Consider the following 19,454-nt stretch of genomic DNA (forward strand, 5'->3'; position numbering starts at 1 on the left):
CTGCCATAACAAAGGGATTTTGTTGGACATTTGGTTGTGCACAAATCAGTAAAGGCTGTGGCATGTGGACTGCTGCATAACCAGGCTTACGTCTTATAGCGCGCGTGCGCACACACACACACAGTACAGTTCCTTACCCCACTGATAGAACTGGGTCTCTGCCAGGCTGCTGTGTTCAATTTGACAGGAGTATTGATCCTCATCCCCAGCATTTATTTCAATCTCTTTCTGGATCTGATGGGTCCCATCGTGGTTGGGTCGAACCCCCGAGGATAGTGTCTCAGACATTACCTCTCCATCCCTTAGCCAGCTCACCTCGATGTCTACAGGATAAAACCCAGTAACCAGGCAGGAGAGAGTGAGCGGCTTGTACTGACTATTGGGCTCACTTCTGGAGATGAACACTTCAGGCTGAACTGTAATGGGAAAGGGTGAAAACACAAACAATAGACAGACACTGAATGGAATGGGAGAACGCTTTCATAGACCAGTGAAGTTAGATCAGGACATGGGGTCAAAACTAAAATAAATACCTTTCCATTCAAAATATTCCATCCCAGCTCGTAAATATTCCTTTAAATGTGGAACACATACTTGTTGTATCTCGTGTTCCCAGTAGTTGTTCCAGGTTTCATCAGAATCCCATTTTTCCTTCATCTTCACTGCAATGTGATTGGTTGCGACCCATCTCATTCTGTCTGGCTCTAAACTAATATAGTCCTTCCCATCAAATCCAAACCGCATCGATCTCTTAATGGAGCCGTCTTCAGTGATCTCAACAGACCAAATCCATTGAAGAATGTGAATTCCTGTCAATGAACAAACAGGGGATCGAGAATCGATAGTTAATAGACAATCACATTGGTGAAAGTGTAAACCAACATATTATCTGCCCTTTTAACATACAATCACTTTTCAACTATGTAACTTACTTTATTACATTTACATTAATGAATGTAGACCGGTTGTGGTGTAACCCCGTGTGTGGAGTGTGTGTCATGGGGGTAACACGGAACATCAAGGTATAAAGAGGACCCAGACAGAAGGTATATAAAGAACTGCACTGAACTGCACTGTGGGCTCAAAACATAAAGAATGATGGTTAATTTAGTCAAGTGAAAGTCTTGCTGGAATCAGCAAGTTCTGTAAAATGGCTTAACCTGTAGAAGGGCTCATACCAGGGAAGATAAACAGACTGAGCTTCATTAAGGGGCAATAAATGTGCTGCCTTCTTCCCATTCTGGAGATTGCTAAGTGTTGGAGATAACAAAGCGGAGTCAAGCTGGCTTTGTTAAATCAAGTGTGACCTTCAAAGGGGGTTACGCCAGGGTACATGTACGGGGATGTAATTAAAAACCAATTAAATGGACTAAAATCTGGCTTTACCTTATAGGGCACAGGACCATAGCAAGAAAAAGTATAAAGAGTCCACAGAATCACCATTCCTGCAGCGGTCAGGGCAATTTGGTCAGTTGTTCAGAAGACGTGCACGGAGGATTCGTCATTGGATTGACCAATGAGACGGACTCCAGCTCACAGGGAAGATAAGTAACCGGTATTGTTGTGAGTGTGTACAATTGCTTAGTGGTTTAATAAAGGTCTATCACCTTTTGTGGAACTGCATCCAAGTTGTTGTGTAAAGTTGATATCCAAGACAGAAACCTTTAGACCAGGAAGAGGGTCGTACTAAAGGGGATCTTGTATAATACAGAATCGGAGGAGTAGTGTCACAGGATGGAATTTTCCAGTCCCACCAGCAGCGGGAAGCTTGGCGGGTGGGTTAGTTAATTTGGCAGGAGGTTGGAAGTCAGTTTCCAAACGGCGGGATGAACTTTGCGAATTCTGTTCTTGAGAATGTAAAGGTGGGTTAAAGGTGGGAAAGGTTCCTGACGAACAATGTCAGGAAGCCCTTTTGCACAGATTAGCATGTGATGCATGTTCATTAAAAGGCCACCTTGCTGGAATGAAGTTCTGTTAAGACCAGGATGGGAGGAGTGCGCAGTTTATCTAGTCCCGCTACTCCACAGGTCACATCATTAGCATAAATGTTTAATTCACTCACCAAAATGGCCAATTATTTACCTTCGCTGCTGTTAGACACTGAATAAAAGAGACACTAACCAGGCTTCTTTCAATAAACTCAGAGTGATTGATTTATTACAACGTGAAACCGCTTTTTGAGACAAGTTGCAAAAACAGGTTTAACGCACAATTTGTCATCTTGAAGTATAACAAGCTGTCCCCTTTAAAGTTTCCCAGCACACACACACACACATCAACACACACACACACACAGAGACACATCAACACAGACACACACACATCAACACACACACAGAAACACACACACACAGTCACACACCCATCAACACAGACACACACACACAGACACATCAACACAGACACACACACAGAAACGCACACACACACACAAACACATACAGACAGACAGGAGAAACAAATAAGGTCTCTGCAAAGATGGGCAGTGGAAGAAAAGGCTTTATGAAAAAATGAATGAAGTTGACAGGGTTTTGAAGCTGTTGATCTGGAGCTCCCTCATGTGAAGACAGATCGTTAGTCCAAGTAGATGCCTGGAGGTTCAAACCAACAAAGCTTCGGCTTGGAGGAAAATAGAGAATGGACTCAAGAATCCTTGTCTCGGCCTCTTGGGTTTCCAAATACAGACAAGTTCCACTGAGATGAGGATTGCCAGCTGAATACTGATGACCACACTTTTCAGGCAAGGGAAGGATTGTGCGGGTTGGGCAGCTTTCCCCAGCTCAGCTTATTTCCAACTGAGTTCAAAAAAAACAAGTTCAAAACATAAAGCTAATCTTCATCAGGTGATTTCCAGTAAATCACCAGGGCCTCTGTCTTTACAAGTTTTATTCCCCAGCCATTGAAGTAATTACTGTTGAAATAAGTAAATCGCTCTCCTCCTTAAGTACCATGCTGGTCAGGTGGTTTCTTGGAAAAGACAGGCTTGCTTACATTCCAAGGTGAACTTTTAACCTTGTTAAAATTTAATGATGCAATGTCCTTCCAAATTTTAAAAGAACATACAGATCTTGGAGATGTCGTTTCCCAACAGTTTCCTCTCCAAATTAAGCTCCCCGTCAGTCAGAAATTGGAACATTCACATTTACAGCTGCATATAAATGACGTTCCCCTGGTGAGGTTGACTTCTTCCGCGACTATGAAGTGAGTGAAAGCTGCTTTGACCGTCTCGGGGGCTGCTCACAAATCTCAGCCTCTTGACTCATATCAGGGGGTGGCCGGGCCAAGCTGTGCGAAGGATGGTCTATACTCCCAACCCAGGCAGGCAGGAAGAGTTTAATTGGCTGTCATGTAGACAGCATACTTACCTGGCAGGGGAGAGACCATGATCATGGTTCTGCCAGGGTAAGGTCGGGAAGCAAATGCTATAACCAATCGAACCCCATACCATGGGGTATCTAACACCGTCCGAGTCACAGTGAAGGACAGCGAAGGAGGAGCACCTATGGATCAGGCCTTCTTTGCCAGGAGGATCTTGTTAACGGTGTGTGGTTTTGAAGTTGCGGAGATCTACTCCCTGCAGGACTTCCCCAGCGCTGGATATTTTGACGTGACGTTCAAGCGGGTGGCAGACTGCGTCAGGCTCCTGAAGGTGTTCGAGGAGAAGAGAGACCTGACGGAGATGAAGATCCTGACGGCGGAGCCGCTCTTTGCTCTGCCGTTGCAACGGGACCGGGTGGTGACGGTGCATCTTTACAACCCCTTCGTCCCTGTCGCCGACGTGCTCACCTTCCTCAACAGGTACTTCGATAAGGTGGGGAGCTGCACCGAGGTTAGAGACGATTTGGGGATCTGGACAGGCAAACGCCAGTTTAAGGTCACGCTCAAGACCGACGGTAAGGGAGCCACCTTCCACCCTCCTTCCAGATTCGCTATCGGGGGAAGCCGTGGCTACCTTGTCTACGCTGGGCAACCCAAACATTGTCGCTCATGCGGCAAGGCTGGTCATGTGGCGTCCAACTGCAGCGCCTCCCTCTGCAAGAACTGCAAACAGGTATGGCACCAGACAAAAGACTGCAAACAGGCTAAGTGCTGCAACCTGTGTGGCGAGGCAGGTCACCTCTACAGGACCTGTCCCAAACGCTGCCGTACTTACGCACAGGCAGCCAAAGCCAACGAGGGGGAAGCAGAAGAAATGCTTCGTGTCACTCCATCCACCAAGGCCCCCAGGGAGAACAACGGGACAAAGGAGGACACAGAGAGAGACAAGGTGGAGGAAAAGATTGAGGCAACAGAGAGCAAATCAACAGCACTGCCCCCTGAACCTCCCAGTCCTCAGGACAGCGAATCAATGGAGGAGGAGGCAGCAGTGGAAAAGCAGCAGGGGGAGTGGCAGACGGTGAAGAGAGCCAAAAGGAAGAAGGGGCTAAGACGGAACCAAGCCATTTCCCAGACAAGTGGCAAGAGGCGTCTCCCATCCGACATGGATGACAAAGGCAGCAGCTCTTCGGATGACGAAGTGCCAGGGCGGCACCGACAGAAAAAGCGGCAAAGCTCCAGGGCATTGGAGGATGAGACACCCGAGCTCCAGAACATTGGAGACAATGAGGAGACCAGCGCACCCCAACTTTGCCTGCAACCTGAAGAGGCCAGTGCACCACAGCCCCAGGAATCTGGGAGCAGCGAGGCAATCAGCGCACCCCAGCTCCGGGAAGCCGGGAGCAGCAACGCTCCAGAGGGGGTGAGGTTTGGAGAAGCTTCTCCAGCAAATGTCATCTCAAAACCCGCTCTCTGCACGGACCCCGAGATGCCACCTGAGCAGAACACTGCCAATGAGGATTTCCTCAGCCCATCCAAAGTGAAGCAATTTGAGCTCACTACGGGTATGAAGGAGCAGACTAAAGGTCTGGGACTCTCAGAGATAACGGGTTTGGTAGGAGAATAAATGCTTTAAAATGGGTTTAAAGATTGTATCCATAAATGTGCGTAGCGTTAAATCTACTACGCGATGTGTTGCGACCTTGGACTACCTTGCCAAGGTCAAAGCTGACCTGTTGTTTCTGCAGGAGTGTGTGATACCGCACCTCAGCTCCTACAGGCAATGGTCACGATGGTGGTCCAACAGGCCATCGATCTGGTCGGGCGGAAATGACTCTCGTTCCTCCAGCCTGGGTATTCTGCTGCGGGGAGGCAACTTCACCGTCTCCGAGGTTAAGGAGGTGGTGGGCGGGTGCCTCCTTGTAGCAGACGTAATGTACAAGAACGCTCCACTCCGGTTAATTAATGTGTACGCCCCGTCACAAGGGGCCAAGGGGCTGGAGGTTTTTCAGCAGCTCCCAATGCTGCTGGCGACCTCCAGGCCGGTCATTCTGGGCGGTGACTTCAACTGCATCATCGATGCGGCTGGACGATCCAGCAGGGCCGACAGCAGATTGGACGCTACGTCCAGATCCCTGATGGAAACAGTTAAGGATGCCAAGCTGCACGACGTCTTCAGCAACCCTGCAGATGGAGCGTAGGGTAGATACACCTGGTCGCGGCCAGATGGGTCCATCCGTTCCAGGATAGACTTCCTGTTTGTGTCCCGTGCATTCGCAGTCAGATCCACCGACGTCAAGCCGGTGTTTTTCTCTGACCACTGCCTCCTACTGGCTGACTGCCACTTAGAGAAGGACCAGAGGGTCGGCAGGGGGGCATGGAAGCTAAACGTGCAACTGCTGATCCCAGAGAACATTGAGGAGCTCAAGAGGGATTACAAAGGTTGGAGAACCGTGAAACCCCTCTTTGAGTCCCTGACACACTGGTGGGAAGCGATCAAGGGAAACATCAAGAGGTTTATCACCCTCAAAGGCAGCCAGAAAGCTAGAAAGAAACAGAGGGAAATGTCTCGACTCCAGAAAAACATGCAGAATCTGCTCCGGCTGCGGTTGATGGGGGTCGATGTCAAGGAGGAACTCCAAGGGGTGAAGAGCCAGCAAGCCTCGCGCTTTGCCTCGGAGGCCTCCAAGATCATCTTCCGTTCCAGAGTCCGCTCCGTGGAGCAGGATGAGATGTGCTCACGTTTCTTCTTCCAAAAGGTACACAGAGAGAGCTCTGTGATCAGCAGCCTGAAGGAAGAAGACGGCTCAGTAAAGTCATCGCAGACCGACATTTTGAGGATCTGCAAATCCTTTTATGCCGGATTGTATGACGTGAAGCCCACGGACAGCATGGCCTCCCAGTCCTTCCTGTTCTCTATCACGGAGGTCTTAGACGACAGTATACGGGAGAGCCTGGACAAACCGCTAACTCCTGATGAACTGACTAAGGCCCTTGAGTCCTTCAAGAAGAGTAAAACTCCCGGAAGCGACGGCTTGCCGGCGGAGTTGTATTCGGCTCTGTGCGACTGGATCGTGCCAGACCTGCTAGAAGTGTACGAGAGTATGCTCCTGGCCGGCAGTATGTCAGAATCCATGAGGAAAGGCATTATCACCCTCATCTACAAGCACAAGGGGGGAAGGGAGAAAATTAGAAATTGGCGACCCATTTCACTGTTGAATGTGGACTATAAGATTCTGTCCAAGGTCATCGCCAATCGGGTCAAATCCGCTCTGGAATTGGTGATCCACCCTGACCAGACCTGCACTGTGCCGGGCAGGAAGATCTCTGACATCCTTGCGCTGCTCAGGGATACGATTGCCTATATACAGGACAGGGGTGTGGATACCTACCTCATCAGCTTGGGTCAGGAGAAGGCCTTTGACAGAATATCGCACATCTACATGGTGGATGTGCTCTCCAAAATGGGGTTTGGGGAGGGAATTCGAAATTGGATCCAACTGCTCTACACTAACATCAGTAGCGCAGTCTCAATCAATGGGTGGGAATCAGATAGCTTTCCGATTAAATCTGGAGTCAGGCAGGGCTGTCCTCTCTCGCCTGTTCTTTTCGTGTGTTGCGTAGAACCCTTTGCTGAGTCCATCAGGAAGGATCCGGGCATAAGAGGAGTGACGATCCCAGGCAGTGGAGGCACTCAGGTAAAAGCCTCCCTGTACATGGACGATGTCGCCATCGTCTGCTCGGATCCGCTGTCGGTGCGCAGACTGATCCACATCTGTGACCAGTTCGAACTGGCCTCGGGATCCAAGGTAAATCGTGGGAAGAGCGAGGCCATGTTCTTTGGGAACTGGGCTGACCGATCCTTTGACCCCTTCACTGTCAGGGCTGACGGCCTGAAGGTGCTGGGGATATGGTTCGGAGGGACCAGGGCATGCGTTATAAACTGGAAGGAGCGAGTGCCTATGGTGAAAAGGAAACTGGGCATGTGGGAGCGACGCTCCCTCTCCATTGCGGGTAAGAACCTGGTCATCAGGTGTGAGGCACTCTCGCTGTTGCTGTACGTGGCGTAGGTCTGGCCCATTCCACACTCCTGCGTGGTGGCGATCACCCGAGCCATCTTTCGCTTTATCTGGAGGTCGAAAATGGATCGTGTCCGAGGGACCCGATGTAAAAGCCTCTAGATAAAGGGGAAAAAAACATGCCCAACATCGCCCTCATACTGATGGCCACCTTTGTGTGTGGCTGCATCAAGCGGTGCGTAGACCCTCAGTACGCAAACACCAAGTGTCACTACGTGCTGAGGTTCTACCTGTCCCCGGTGTTGCGAAGGATGGGTCTGGCCACGCTGCCGCGGAACGCTCCAAGTAGTTGGACCGTGCCGTACCACCTGTCCCTCGTGGAAAAATTTATGCAGAAAAACACCTTTGACCACAAGTCCATCAGGCAGTGGTCAGCACGTAACGTCTTAGAGGCCATGAGGGAAAAGGAGAGGGTGGGTCCTGTGGGATGGTTCCCCGAGCAGACTGTCAAAGTCATTTGGCAGAATGCCTCATCGCCAGAACTTTCCAACAAGCACCAAGACGTAGCTTGGCTGGTGGTGAGAAAGGCCCTCCCCGTCAGATCCTTCCTACACACCTCTGCATCCCCTCTGCATGTTGCCCTCGAGGTTGCTGTGGTGGGGACGAGACCGTTGATCACCTCCTTGTGGATTGTGCCTTTGCAAAGAAGGTCTGGAGAGAGATGCAGTGGTTTCTGTCGAGGTTCATCCCGAGCAGTTCTGTGACACAGGACTCTGTGCTCTACGGGCTGTTCCCAGGGACACACACCGAGACAAACATCAACTGCAGCTGGAGGATCATCAACTCGGTGAAAGACGCTCTTTGGTCTGCCCGAAACTTGTTTGTCTTCCAGCGCAAAGAGTTGCCCCCGACCGATTGTTGCGGACTGGCACAATCCAAAGTCCAGGACTACGTGCTGAGGGACGCACTAAAGCTTGGGGCAGCTGCCGCAAAGGCGCAGTGGGGAAGGGTCACTATCTAAGACCTTTCTGCCACAGCGCACCGAGGGGCTGGGAACTGTTTAAACCCCCTCGGGCTGTACAGCTCAAAATGAATGTCTGCAAATGATTGTAATATTGTTTGTACTGATACACCTGGTGATACATGTTGTAAAAGTTGAAACTGATTGTACCTTTGTAATGGTGTTTTTGAAATGGTTTGGAATGTGGCTGAAGATATTTTATGAATAAAGTACATTTTTGCAAAAAAAAAAAGCTGTGCGAAGGATGGACATGAGAGGCCGGCTAAGGTTGGGCAGGCGGGTGCGGGGTGGAGTGGGGGTTGGACATGGAAGTTAGGCAAAAAGTGGAAGTGGGGGGAGATTGCCCAAGGAAAGAAGACAGACCGTCCGGAGCAGGAAGGGATGCAGTAAGGGAATGCAAGGGTGCAGTAATGTGGGATGGAGGAAATGGCCTTGCTTGTGGCTGGGTAGTGAAGGGAGTTTCTGGGCAGGAATCGGGGGAGAGAGATGCTCCTAGAGATGGGGTCAGTTCTGTCTCCAGTGGGGTCCTGGGAGTTGAACTGAGGGCACTGGGCAGCAGAAGGACCAGGCACAGTGAGAGGGGGAGTTGGATGTGGTGGGGTGGCAGATCCAGGGTGACAGTCGGGTGGCTGAAGGTTCCATGGAATGGTCATGAAAGCGTAACAAGAGGGGTCAGTATAGGTATGGGAATGGTAATGGGAGTAGGCTCTGAGGGGACAGAAGGTCATGTGGAGGGTGATGGTTATAGGTGTAAGGCTAACAGGGAGAGATTTAAGTGTAACGGGGGGAGGGATTTCTAGATACGAATGACATTAAGGGATATGGGGACAGTGCAGGGAGATGGGGTTGAGATAGAAGATCAGCCATGATCTAGTTAAATGGTGAAGCAGGCTCGAGGGGCCGAATGACCTACTCCTGCTCCTATGTTCCTGTCTACAGATGTGTGAAAGGCAAGGCCGGAGGCACCTTAGAATGTCCCGGAATTTGGTTGCACACATCTGTCAGTTTCTCCTGGATGAGCTGTGGCTGCAAAGACTTGGAGACAATCCCATGCCAGTGGCATTAAATGTCAGAGTCACCTTAAACTTCCTTCCAGGGCTCCACTGGGGGCCAGTGTGGCATCTCCCAGTCAGTGACACACAAGTACATCCGGGAGGTGACAGATTCCCTGTTCAGGAGAGCAGAACAATTGAATCTGGAATACCAGGCTGAAAGAGTGTTGGGATCTGCAGCAATAACAGGATTCCCACAAGTGCAGGGAATAATTCACTGCACACATGCGGCCTTGAGAGCTCCCTGGCAACAGCCAGTCACAGTCATCAAGAGGAAAGGTTTCCACTCTTTGAATATGCAGCTGATATGTGATCACAGCAGAGAAATCCTGCATGTTTGTGCTCAGTTCCCAGAGAGATCTCATGACACCTTCATTCTGACTCACACCCAGATGCCATAGCTTTTCGAAGGACCTCAGCAATCACAGGATGGCTCCTTGGGGACAAAGGATACCCCCAAAAAATCTGTCTGATGACACCACTTCGCTGCCCACAAAGTGCTGCTGAGGAGTGCGATGGTGCCACATGTGTCTCCACAATGCCCACCATTGAGCAGATGATAGGCCTCCTAAAGATGAGGTTTAGGTGTTTGGACCGCTCAGGCGGGGCTCTCCAATACTCACCACCCAGAGTGTCCAGGATCATCATCGTGCGCTGTCTCCTGCAAAAATTAGCACTGCAAAGGGGGAACGTCTTGGCTGAGGGAGATCTGCAGGACTGAGATGTCTCCTCTGACGATGAGGACAGTGAAGACAATGGAGATCAGGGCCAGGGATGCCGTGGAGGTACACGCAAAGGCCATTGTGAGGGTATGACACGGCAGAGAGGCTCATGACAATCTGATAGCTGGCAGATTCCAGGCACAGTAAGATTCCAAGACATTTACTTCACTATTTGGTTCTCTATCCTCTGCAGACTGGAAGGCCCCAGCTCCATCTTGGTTACAGACATGATACTTTGCTTTCATGTACCTTGATTTATGAGGAATGAATTAAATTGCACAACTTAACGTCTGCCCTGCTGGTGGTTTGATCATTTGCATGCACCAAGCTACGCTGATATACAGAGCTCTGGCATGAAAAGCACACGTTAGAACCTGCACAGCGCTCCGTTCCCCCACCGGCTCAGACACCTGTAAGTGGAATTGAGATATTTCCCATCAATCACAAAGTCCGTGTGTTTGGCAACTTGGAAACAATATCAAATCTAACCTGGGCAGAGATAAACTTCTGTTAACCTGACATCTGCTCCCAGAGAGAGGCTGACCCAACAAAAACTCTTTCAGGGGAAAACAGATTGATGTGTCCACAAGGAGGAGCAGCATGAGAACATCACATTGCACCTCGAGATCGTTCCTCAATGCAGATTTAACTTCCAAGCACATCAAGAGGAGTTAATGAAATGCAAGCAAACAAAAGTAGATCATTTCAAATAGGTTCATGAAAGGGGTTAATTCCCAGCACAATAACAACAGGAGTTAATTCCCAGCATGTTAATGACAGGAGTTAATTCCCAGCGTGTTAAGGACAGGAGTTAATTCCCAGCGCGTTAAGGACAGGAGTTAATTCCCCGCACTTTAACGACAGGAGTTAATTCCCAGCGCGTTGACGACAGGAGTTAATTCCCAGCGCGTTAACGACAGGAGTTAATTCCCAGCGCGTTAACGACAGGAGTTAATTCCCAGCAGATTAACGACAGGAGTTAATTCCCAGCAGATTAACGACAGGAGCTAATTCCCAGCGCGTTAACGACAGGAGTTAATTCCCAGCAGATTAACGACAGGAGTTAATTCCCAGCGCGTTAACGACAGGAGTTAATTCCCAGCGCGTTAACGACAGGAGTTAATTCCCAGCAGATTAACGACAGGAGTTAATTCCCAGCGCGTTAACGACAGGAGCTAATTCCCAGCGCGTTAACGACAGGAGTTAATTCCCAGCGCGTTAACGACAGGAGTTAATTCCCAGAGCGTTAACGACAGGAGCTAATTCCCAGCGCGTTAACGACAGGAGCTAATTCCCAGCGCGTTAGCGACAGGAGTTAATTCCCAGCGCGTTAACGACAGGAGCTAATTCCCAGCGCGTTAACGACAGGAGTTAATTCCCAGCGTGTTAAGGACAGGAGTTAATTCCCGGCGCGTTTATGACAGGAGTTAATTCCCATGGCGTTAACGACGGGAGTTAATTCCCAGCGCGTTAACGACAGGAGTTAATTCCCGGCGCGTTTATGACAGGAGTTAATTCCCGGCGCGTTAACGACAGGAGTTAATTCCCGGCGCGGTAACGACAGGAGTTAATTCCCAGCACGTTAAGGACAGGAGTTAATTCCCAGCGCGGTAACGACAGGAGTTAATTCCCAGCGCGTTAAGGACAGGAGTTAATTCCCAGCGCGTTAACGACAGGAGTTAATTCCCAGCACGTTAATGACAGGAGTTAATTCCCAGCACGTTAACGACAGGAGTTAATTCCCAACGCGTTAACGACAGGAGTTAATTCCCAGCACGTTAACGACAGGAGTTAATTCCCAGCGCGTTAACGACAGGAGTTAATTCCTAGCGCGTTAACGACAGGAGTTAATTCCCAGCGCGTTAACGACAGGAGTTAATTCCCAGCGCGTGAACGACAGGAGTTAATTCCCAGCGCGTTAACGACAGGAGTTAATTCCCAGCGCGTTAACGACAGGAGTTAATTCCCAGCGTGTTAATGACAGGAGTTAATTCCCAGCACGTTAACGACAGGAGTTAATTCCCAGCGCGGTAACGACAGGAGTTAATTCCCAGCACGTTAATGACAGGAGTTAATTCCCAGCGTGTTAATGACAGGAGTTAATTCCCAGCGCGTTAATGACAGGAGTTAATTCCCAGCACGTTAACGACAGGAGTTAATTCCCAGCAGATTAACGACAGGAGTTTATTCCCAAAAACGTTAACGACATGAGTTAATTCCCAGAGCGTTACTGACAGGAGTTAATTGCCGGCACTTTACAGACAGAACTTAATTCCTAGCCCATGGTGTGTGATGGACTGAGTGGAGTGAACCAGGGGTCACTGCAGGGAGATGGGCTGAGTGGAGTGACCCAGGGGTCACTTTTGGGAGATGGGCTGAGTGGAGTGACCCAGTGGTCACTGCTGGTAGATGGATTGAGTAGAGAGACCCAGGGGTCAGTGCTGGGAGATGGCCTGAATGGAGTGACCCGTGGTTAGTGCTGGGAGATGGACTGAGTGGAGTGACCCAGGGGTCAGTGCTAGGAGATGGACTGAGTGGAGTGACCCAGGGGTCAGTGCTGGGAGATGGACTGAGTGGAGTGACCCAGGGGTCAGTGCTGGACGATGGACTGAGTGGAGTGACCCAGGGGTCAGTGCTGGACGATGGACTAAGTGGAGTGAACCAGGGGTCAGTGCTGGGAGATGGACTAAGTGGAGTGACCCAGGGATCAGTGCTGGGGGATGGACTGAATGGAGTGACCCAGGGGTCGGTGCTAGGAGATGGACTGAGTGCAGCGACTCAGGGGTCAATGCTAGGAGATGGACTGAATGGAGTGACCCAGGGGTCAGTGCTAGGAGATAGACTAAGTGGAGTGACCCAGGGGTCAGTGCTGGGAGATGGACTTAGTGGAGTGACCCAGTGACAGTGCTGGGAGATGGACTGAGTGGAGTGACCCAGGGGACAGTGCTGGGAGATGGACTGAGTGGAGTGACTCAGGGGTCAGTGCTGGGAGATGGTCTGAGTGGAGTGACCCAGGGTATAATGCTGGACAATCAACAATGAGTTTCTACATCGTGATCTTACCGGATGTCTGGTTTGTCATCTTCAGCATTGTATTCAGATTCTCCTTTGCCAGGTTTGAATGTGAGGTCACCAGATCTGAGACATAGTCCCAGAATTTCATGTCGAAAGATTCAGCCATGAACTGCTGCCTGGGGATGCACCGACGGACATCACTGTCATAATGACCTATTTGGACTCCATTGACCATCGCAGCATTTGTTATCACAGGAAAATCTTCAATGCCGGAGATTACAGTGTATATCACCGTGAGTGAGTTCGTGTCTGTGAAGCAAACAGTTAAAGGGACACTTTAATAAACACCAACATGAGCATCAGAATCATCTCACCTGAACCTCTCTGATCATAATGATACCAGAAAGCTCAGGAACATCACTGATGGTGTGAAAATCACTGTAAATGTGTTAGTGTCTGTAAAACAATTAAACAATTAAAGGGACAGGTTAATAAACATTTCCACACACTGCCACCTGATCAAAGTGAGGCCCATCCACACAGGGACAATCTCCAATAATCCACCACTTTATCACAAGGTCAGAATCCTGTCTGATATTATAAACAGAATCGTATTAAACTGGGTCAGAATTAGATGCTGCAGCCTCTCAGAACAGAGAGTAAACCTGCAATCAGAGTCACTCTGGGCTGGTTTGTTGTTTAGCGTCTTTGTTGTTATATGTTTTAAAGGGATAGTAACCTTACATCACTAGAAAGGAAGTGTGTCATGTGATCCAGTTTTAGTTTTACTTTTGGCTATGAGCAGAACGTAGCACAGCTCTGATATCTTCAAATTTTCTCTCCATGTATATCTGTTTCATGTGCCAAGTCTTAAGAAATAAATCCACAACCTGTTTACCCAATCCCTTATGAGTGATTGGTGCCTTTATATCATTATCAAAACAGAACATGGTGTTCAGTGGTGGTCAAATGGCCTGGCAGCGAGATTAAGGTCCGACATGATAAACAGCTTAGATTGTACCACATGGCGTGAGATGACCCTTGGTGTTTGGGTCAGACTGCAACAAAGGCGAGGCGTTGGAGAGTGTGGAAATTGCAGTGTGGTGACTGCACAGATAAGCTTTGAAGGCACAGTGCTAGGATAGCGCTCAAATAAAGAGCTGGGAAACAGACCGATCCCTCATGGTGAGATTGCAGTGCAAAGCCTGTCAGTTCAGTGAGTGGGTCAGTGCGTCGAGAGGACCAGCGCTGGGTTAGCTCCGTCGGGAAAGGGGAGTGTCCAGGGGGTGGGCTGGGCTGATAGCGAGTGGGGGAAGTCAAACCAAAAAAACCCAAACATGTCATAAAGGTCGGCCAGAGAAGGTTGTGGTTCTAAGCGCACAAAAGTGGCTAGAGTGACACTCATCCTGGGTACAATAGGAGAAGGAAGGTCAAAGGGTTATTGTCAAAATATCCACAAAATTCCCCAGATTGAACTGGGATGCAGCTGACCCACTGCCTGAATGAAACATGTTTAAACAGTGTACACAGCTATGGTTTCTTGATTCATGTGTGTCTGAAGCAGATAAGCTAGCCATAAGAAATCACCTAGCAATTGGGAATGCAGGTCTACACAGGCTGAACATATCAGGATTGACAGCAGAAGAGCTAAAGGGACTATGGACTACATTGGAAGACCAGTTCAGAATCAGGTTAAACTTCCGGATTCATCGACAAGAGTTCATGTCATTTCAACAACAGTCTACAGAATCCATGGACCACTTGGTCAGTAGATACAGAGAAAAGAGTATGTACTGTGATTTTTCAAACACAGAGCTGGCAGACAGAATTGTTGATTTTGTGATCACATCCACTCCCGTGAAAACCTTCCAGAAAGATCTGTTCAGATTTGGGACAAGTTCACATCCAGGATCCCACAGAATGTACCCGGCAACCAGACGAGGTGACAAGGATTAGTTCAGGACCAAGCTCCTATGAAGACATCAGACACAAAGGCGCAATGGTGAGGGGTAATCGAGGACAAATCAGATCCATTCCAGCTCCTCAATCACCGTACAGTCCGACTGCATCTAGGACAAGATCCCGAATCCACACAGGAGCAACATCCAGTAATGACAATCCCACAGATCACTGTGATCAATTAAAGACACCTCCAGACAAGGTGACCATGACAAGATCTGGATGAATGAGCAGATTACCTCTACACTTTAGACACTGATAGATACATCTGCTCCACACACTTATGTAATGATAACGAGACATGAACATGTATTGTAAATAGTTCAACTTCGTTGGAAGGGGGAAAAGTCTCTCTAAAAAGAAATGGGGATGTTGTAATGTACTTTTAAGGGGCAGTCGCTCTAAATCACCTGAAGGAAAGTGTGTCACAGTTTTAGCTTCACTTTTGGCTGGAAGAAGATAGCAGAGCTCTGATGTCTTCAAGCTTTCTATCCATGTCTATCTGCTCTCCTGTGTCTACCTCTTCAGAAATGAACCCCAATGTCTTTACCCAATCCCTTATGAGTGATTGGAGCCTTTATATCATTATCAAAACATGACAGTCATGACCAAAAAACTTGTGGTGTAAGTGAATTCCAGATTGAAATGAAGAGAAACAGGAATATTTGGGAGGATGAAGTGTGATACCATAGTGGGGGAACAGTCACTGTATGAACAGTCTGACTGTCAAACAGGGTGATGGACAATCCAGAGCAGGATCTCCACTATCCCTCACAGAGCTTTTTAATCACCCCTTTATACAGGGTCAGGAGGATGTTGGTGGCCTGAGATAACCTGGTTTATTCAACCAGGGGGGCATCACAGGTGATCCTCGGGTGGGTTAAACATGGATTCTCCTTCTCCTGCCCGTAGTGTTTTGAAGAGTTTAGACCGGGAGTGATGAAACTGTTTTGCTTCTCCCAATCGATGTGAAAATTAAAATTGTCCATTTGAAGCATTTTCCATTTGCTCCAAGCTTCTCTGCTCTCGGTGTTTCTACATCCTGCTGTCAGGAGAGCTGGACACAAATCCCATCAGAGTCTTACAGACTGTGCTGACTTCAATGGTGTAAAATATCAGGCTGGCTGTATAACAGGCGGCTGATCAAACATCACCCATTTCAAACTCTCACCAAAAGATTCCAATTCACCCCAGAGAGAGAGAGAGAGAGAGAGTGAGAATGAAGGGCTGAATTCTGTACTTACCGGGAGAGACCCAGGAAATACACAGGGAGATGGAGAAAAGGATCAGCAACATTCTGGGAATCCACTGTCCCTGTTCCAATCAGGAACTGGGAATGAAACACTCTGAGGGGGAAACTAATACTGTTTATAAACTGGGGAAAAACAACAAAAATAACAAGTTTATCGAGGATCCATTTTACTGTTTAACTTGCACTTTGATAATTTCCTGATTATAGAACCAGAGGGTGAATGATTGGTTAGTTTCAGAAAAATATCCAATTAAATGGATAAACAGTCACTAGTCACCAGTTACCAGGAAGATCAAACTGACACAGGCTAAGATTTTGGTAGAGAACAACAACTTAGATTTATATAGCACCTTTCACCTAATAAAATATCCCCAAGACGCTTCAGGGGAACATTATAAAACAAAGGATGACCCTGAGCCACACAGGTCAATGCCCACGAGCTTTCTCAGGGAAGCAGCTTTTAAGGAATGTTTTACAGAGAGACTGAGAGGTGGAGGGAGGGAATTCCAGATCTAAGGGCCGAGGCTGCTGAAGGCACAGCCCCCATTGTGGGTGATTATAATTCCTGATGCTCACAGTGTCAGCATTAGAGGAGCACAGATATCTCACAGGGATGTGGGGCTGGAGGAGATTACAGAAATAGGGAGGGGCAAGGCTGTGGACAGATTGGAATTTTAAAATTGAGGTGTTGCTTGACTGGGAACCAATGGAGGTCAAAGAGCACAGGGGTAATTGAGGAACAGAAAATGGGTCGAGTGCAGAGAGCTCAGTATGGGGGATTCAGCCTGTTCACTGCACTCCCCTCCCATAAGTTTGACTCCCTGCCCTCACTCCCCTCCTGTCAGTTTGACTCCCTCCCCTCACTCCCCTCCTGTCAGTTTGACTCCCTCCCCTCACTCTCCTCCTGTTAGTTTGACTGTAGCGTGACTGCCAATCACAATGGGACAGCCACCTGTACAGGAGTTTGGCTGAAGCTGGTAATGGGAGCACGACTGTCAGACATTGTGTGAAGAGGGACAACACCTTCCGCAGGACGGGCAGAACCCTGAACAGGCGGAGGGTACAGGAGAGGAAAGGGGGCAGGAAGGGCACGGAGATCATAGCCTCTATACAGGATTCACAGAAAACCTGTGGTGTGAGTGAATTCCAGATTGAAATGAAGAGAAACAGGAATATTTGGGAGGATGAAGTGTGATACCATAGAGGGGGAACTGTCACTGTATGAACAGTCTGACTGTCAAACAGGGTGATGGACAATCCAGAGCAGGATCTCCACTGTCCCTCACAGAGCTTTTTAATCACCCCTTTATACAGGGTCAGGAGGATGTCGGTGGTCTGAGATAAACTGGTCTATTCAAACAGGAGGGCATCACAGCTGATCCTTGGGTGGGTTAAACATGGATTGTCCTTCTCCTGCCCGTAGTGTTTTGAAGAGTTTAGACCGGGAGTGATGAAACTGTTTTGCTTCTCCCAATCGATGTGAAAATTAAAAGTGTCCATTTGAAGCATTTACCATTTGCTCCAAGTTTCTCTGCTCTCGGTGTTTCTACATCCTGCTGTCAGGAGAGCTGGACACAAATCCCATCAGAGTCTTACAGACTGTGCTGACTTCAATGGTGTAAAATATCAGGCTGGCTGTATAACAGGCGGCTGATCAAACATCAAAACACTACTGCGGATGCTGGAAATCCAAAACAAAAACAGAATTACCTGGAAAAACTCAGCAGATCTGGCAGCATCGGCGGAGAAGAAAAGAGTCGACGTTTCGAGTTCTGTTGAAGGGTTGTGAGTACTCGAAACGTCGACTCTTTTCTTCTCCACCGATGCTGCCAGATCTGCTGAGTTTTTCCAGGTAATTCTGTTTTTGTTTTGATCAAACATCACCCATTTCAAACTCTCACCAAAAGATTCCAATTACCCCCAGAGAGAGAGAGAGAGAGAGTGAGAGTGAGAGTGAGAATGGAGGGCTGAATTCTGTACTTACCGAGAAAGACCCAGGAAATACACAGGGAGATGGAGAAAAGGATCAGCAACATTCTGGGAATCCACTGTCCCTGTTCCAATCAGGGACTGGGAATGAAACACTCTGAGGGAGAAACTAATACTATTCATAGACTGGGAAAAACAACAAAAATAACAAGTTTATCGAGGATCCATTTTACTGTTTAACTTGCACTTTGATAATTTCCTGATTATATAACCAAAGGGTGAATGATTGGTTAGTTTCAGAAAAATACCCAATGAAATGGATAAACAGTCACTAGTCACCAGTTACCAGGAAGATCAAACTGACACAGGTTAAGATTTTGGCAGAGAACAACAACTTAGATTTATATAGCACCTTTCACCGAATGAAACGTCCTGAAGACGCTTCAGGGGAACATTATAAAACAAAGGATGACCCTGAGCCACACAGGTCAATGCCCACGAGCTTTCTCAGGGAAGCAGCTTTTAAGGAATGTTTTACAGAGAGGCTGAGAGGTGGAAGGAGGGAATTCCAGATCTAAGGGCCGAGGCTGCTGAAGGCACAGCCCCCATTGTGGGTGATTATAATTCCTGATGCTCACAGTGTCAGCATTAGAGGAGCACAGATATCTCACAGGGATGTGGGGCTGGAGGAGATTACAGAAATAGGGAGGGGCAAGGCTGTGGACAGATTGGAATTTTAAAATTGAGGTGTTGCTTGACTGGGAACCAATGGAGGTCAAAGAGCACAGGGGTAATTGAGGAACAGGACTTGGGTCGAGTGCAGAGAGCTCAGTGAGGGGGTTCATGGAGTGGGTCCTGTAGCGAGAGCTCAGTGTGGGGGATTCAGCCCGTTCACTGCACTCCCCTCCCATAAGTTTGACTCCCTCCCCTCATTCCCCTCCTGTTAGTTTGACTCCCTCCCCTCACTCTCCTCCTGTAAGTTTGACTCCCTCCCCTCACTCTCCTCCTGTTAGTTTGACTGTAGTGTGACTGCCAATCACAATGGGACAGCCACCTGTACAGGAGTTAGGCTGAAGCTGGCAATGGGGGCACGACTGTCAGACATTGTGTGAAGAGGGACAACACCTTCCGCAGGACGGGCAAAACCCTGAACAGCTGGAGGGTACAGGA

At 48.6% G+C, this 19,454-nt stretch overlaps 1 protein-coding gene across 1 annotated transcript in view; it reads right to left on the bottom strand.

Moving 5' to 3' along the window:
- LOC144695828 (class I histocompatibility antigen, F10 alpha chain-like) overlaps positions 1–16,578 on the bottom strand; it is a 105,705-nt gene extending 89,127 nt beyond the window's left edge. The window contains exons 1-4 of the mRNA XM_078566847.1: positions 16,348–16,578; positions 13,193–13,453; positions 534–809; positions 138–416 (exon numbers count right to left, since the gene is read on the bottom strand). Coding sequence (XP_078422973.1) covers positions 138–416; positions 534–809; positions 13,193–13,453; positions 16,348–16,399 — 868 coding nt within the window. The 5' untranslated portion in view covers positions 16,400–16,578. The remainder of the gene's footprint in view (positions 1–137; positions 417–533; positions 810–13,192; positions 13,454–16,347) is intronic.
- Between the last annotated feature and the right edge of the window lie 2,876 nt (positions 16,579–19,454).

The sequence above is a fragment of the Cetorhinus maximus genome, chromosome 21, assembly GCF_964194155.1.
Source record: "Cetorhinus maximus chromosome 21, sCetMax3.hap1.1, whole genome shotgun sequence".
NCBI lineage: Eukaryota > Metazoa > Chordata > Chondrichthyes > Lamniformes > Cetorhinidae > Cetorhinus > Cetorhinus maximus.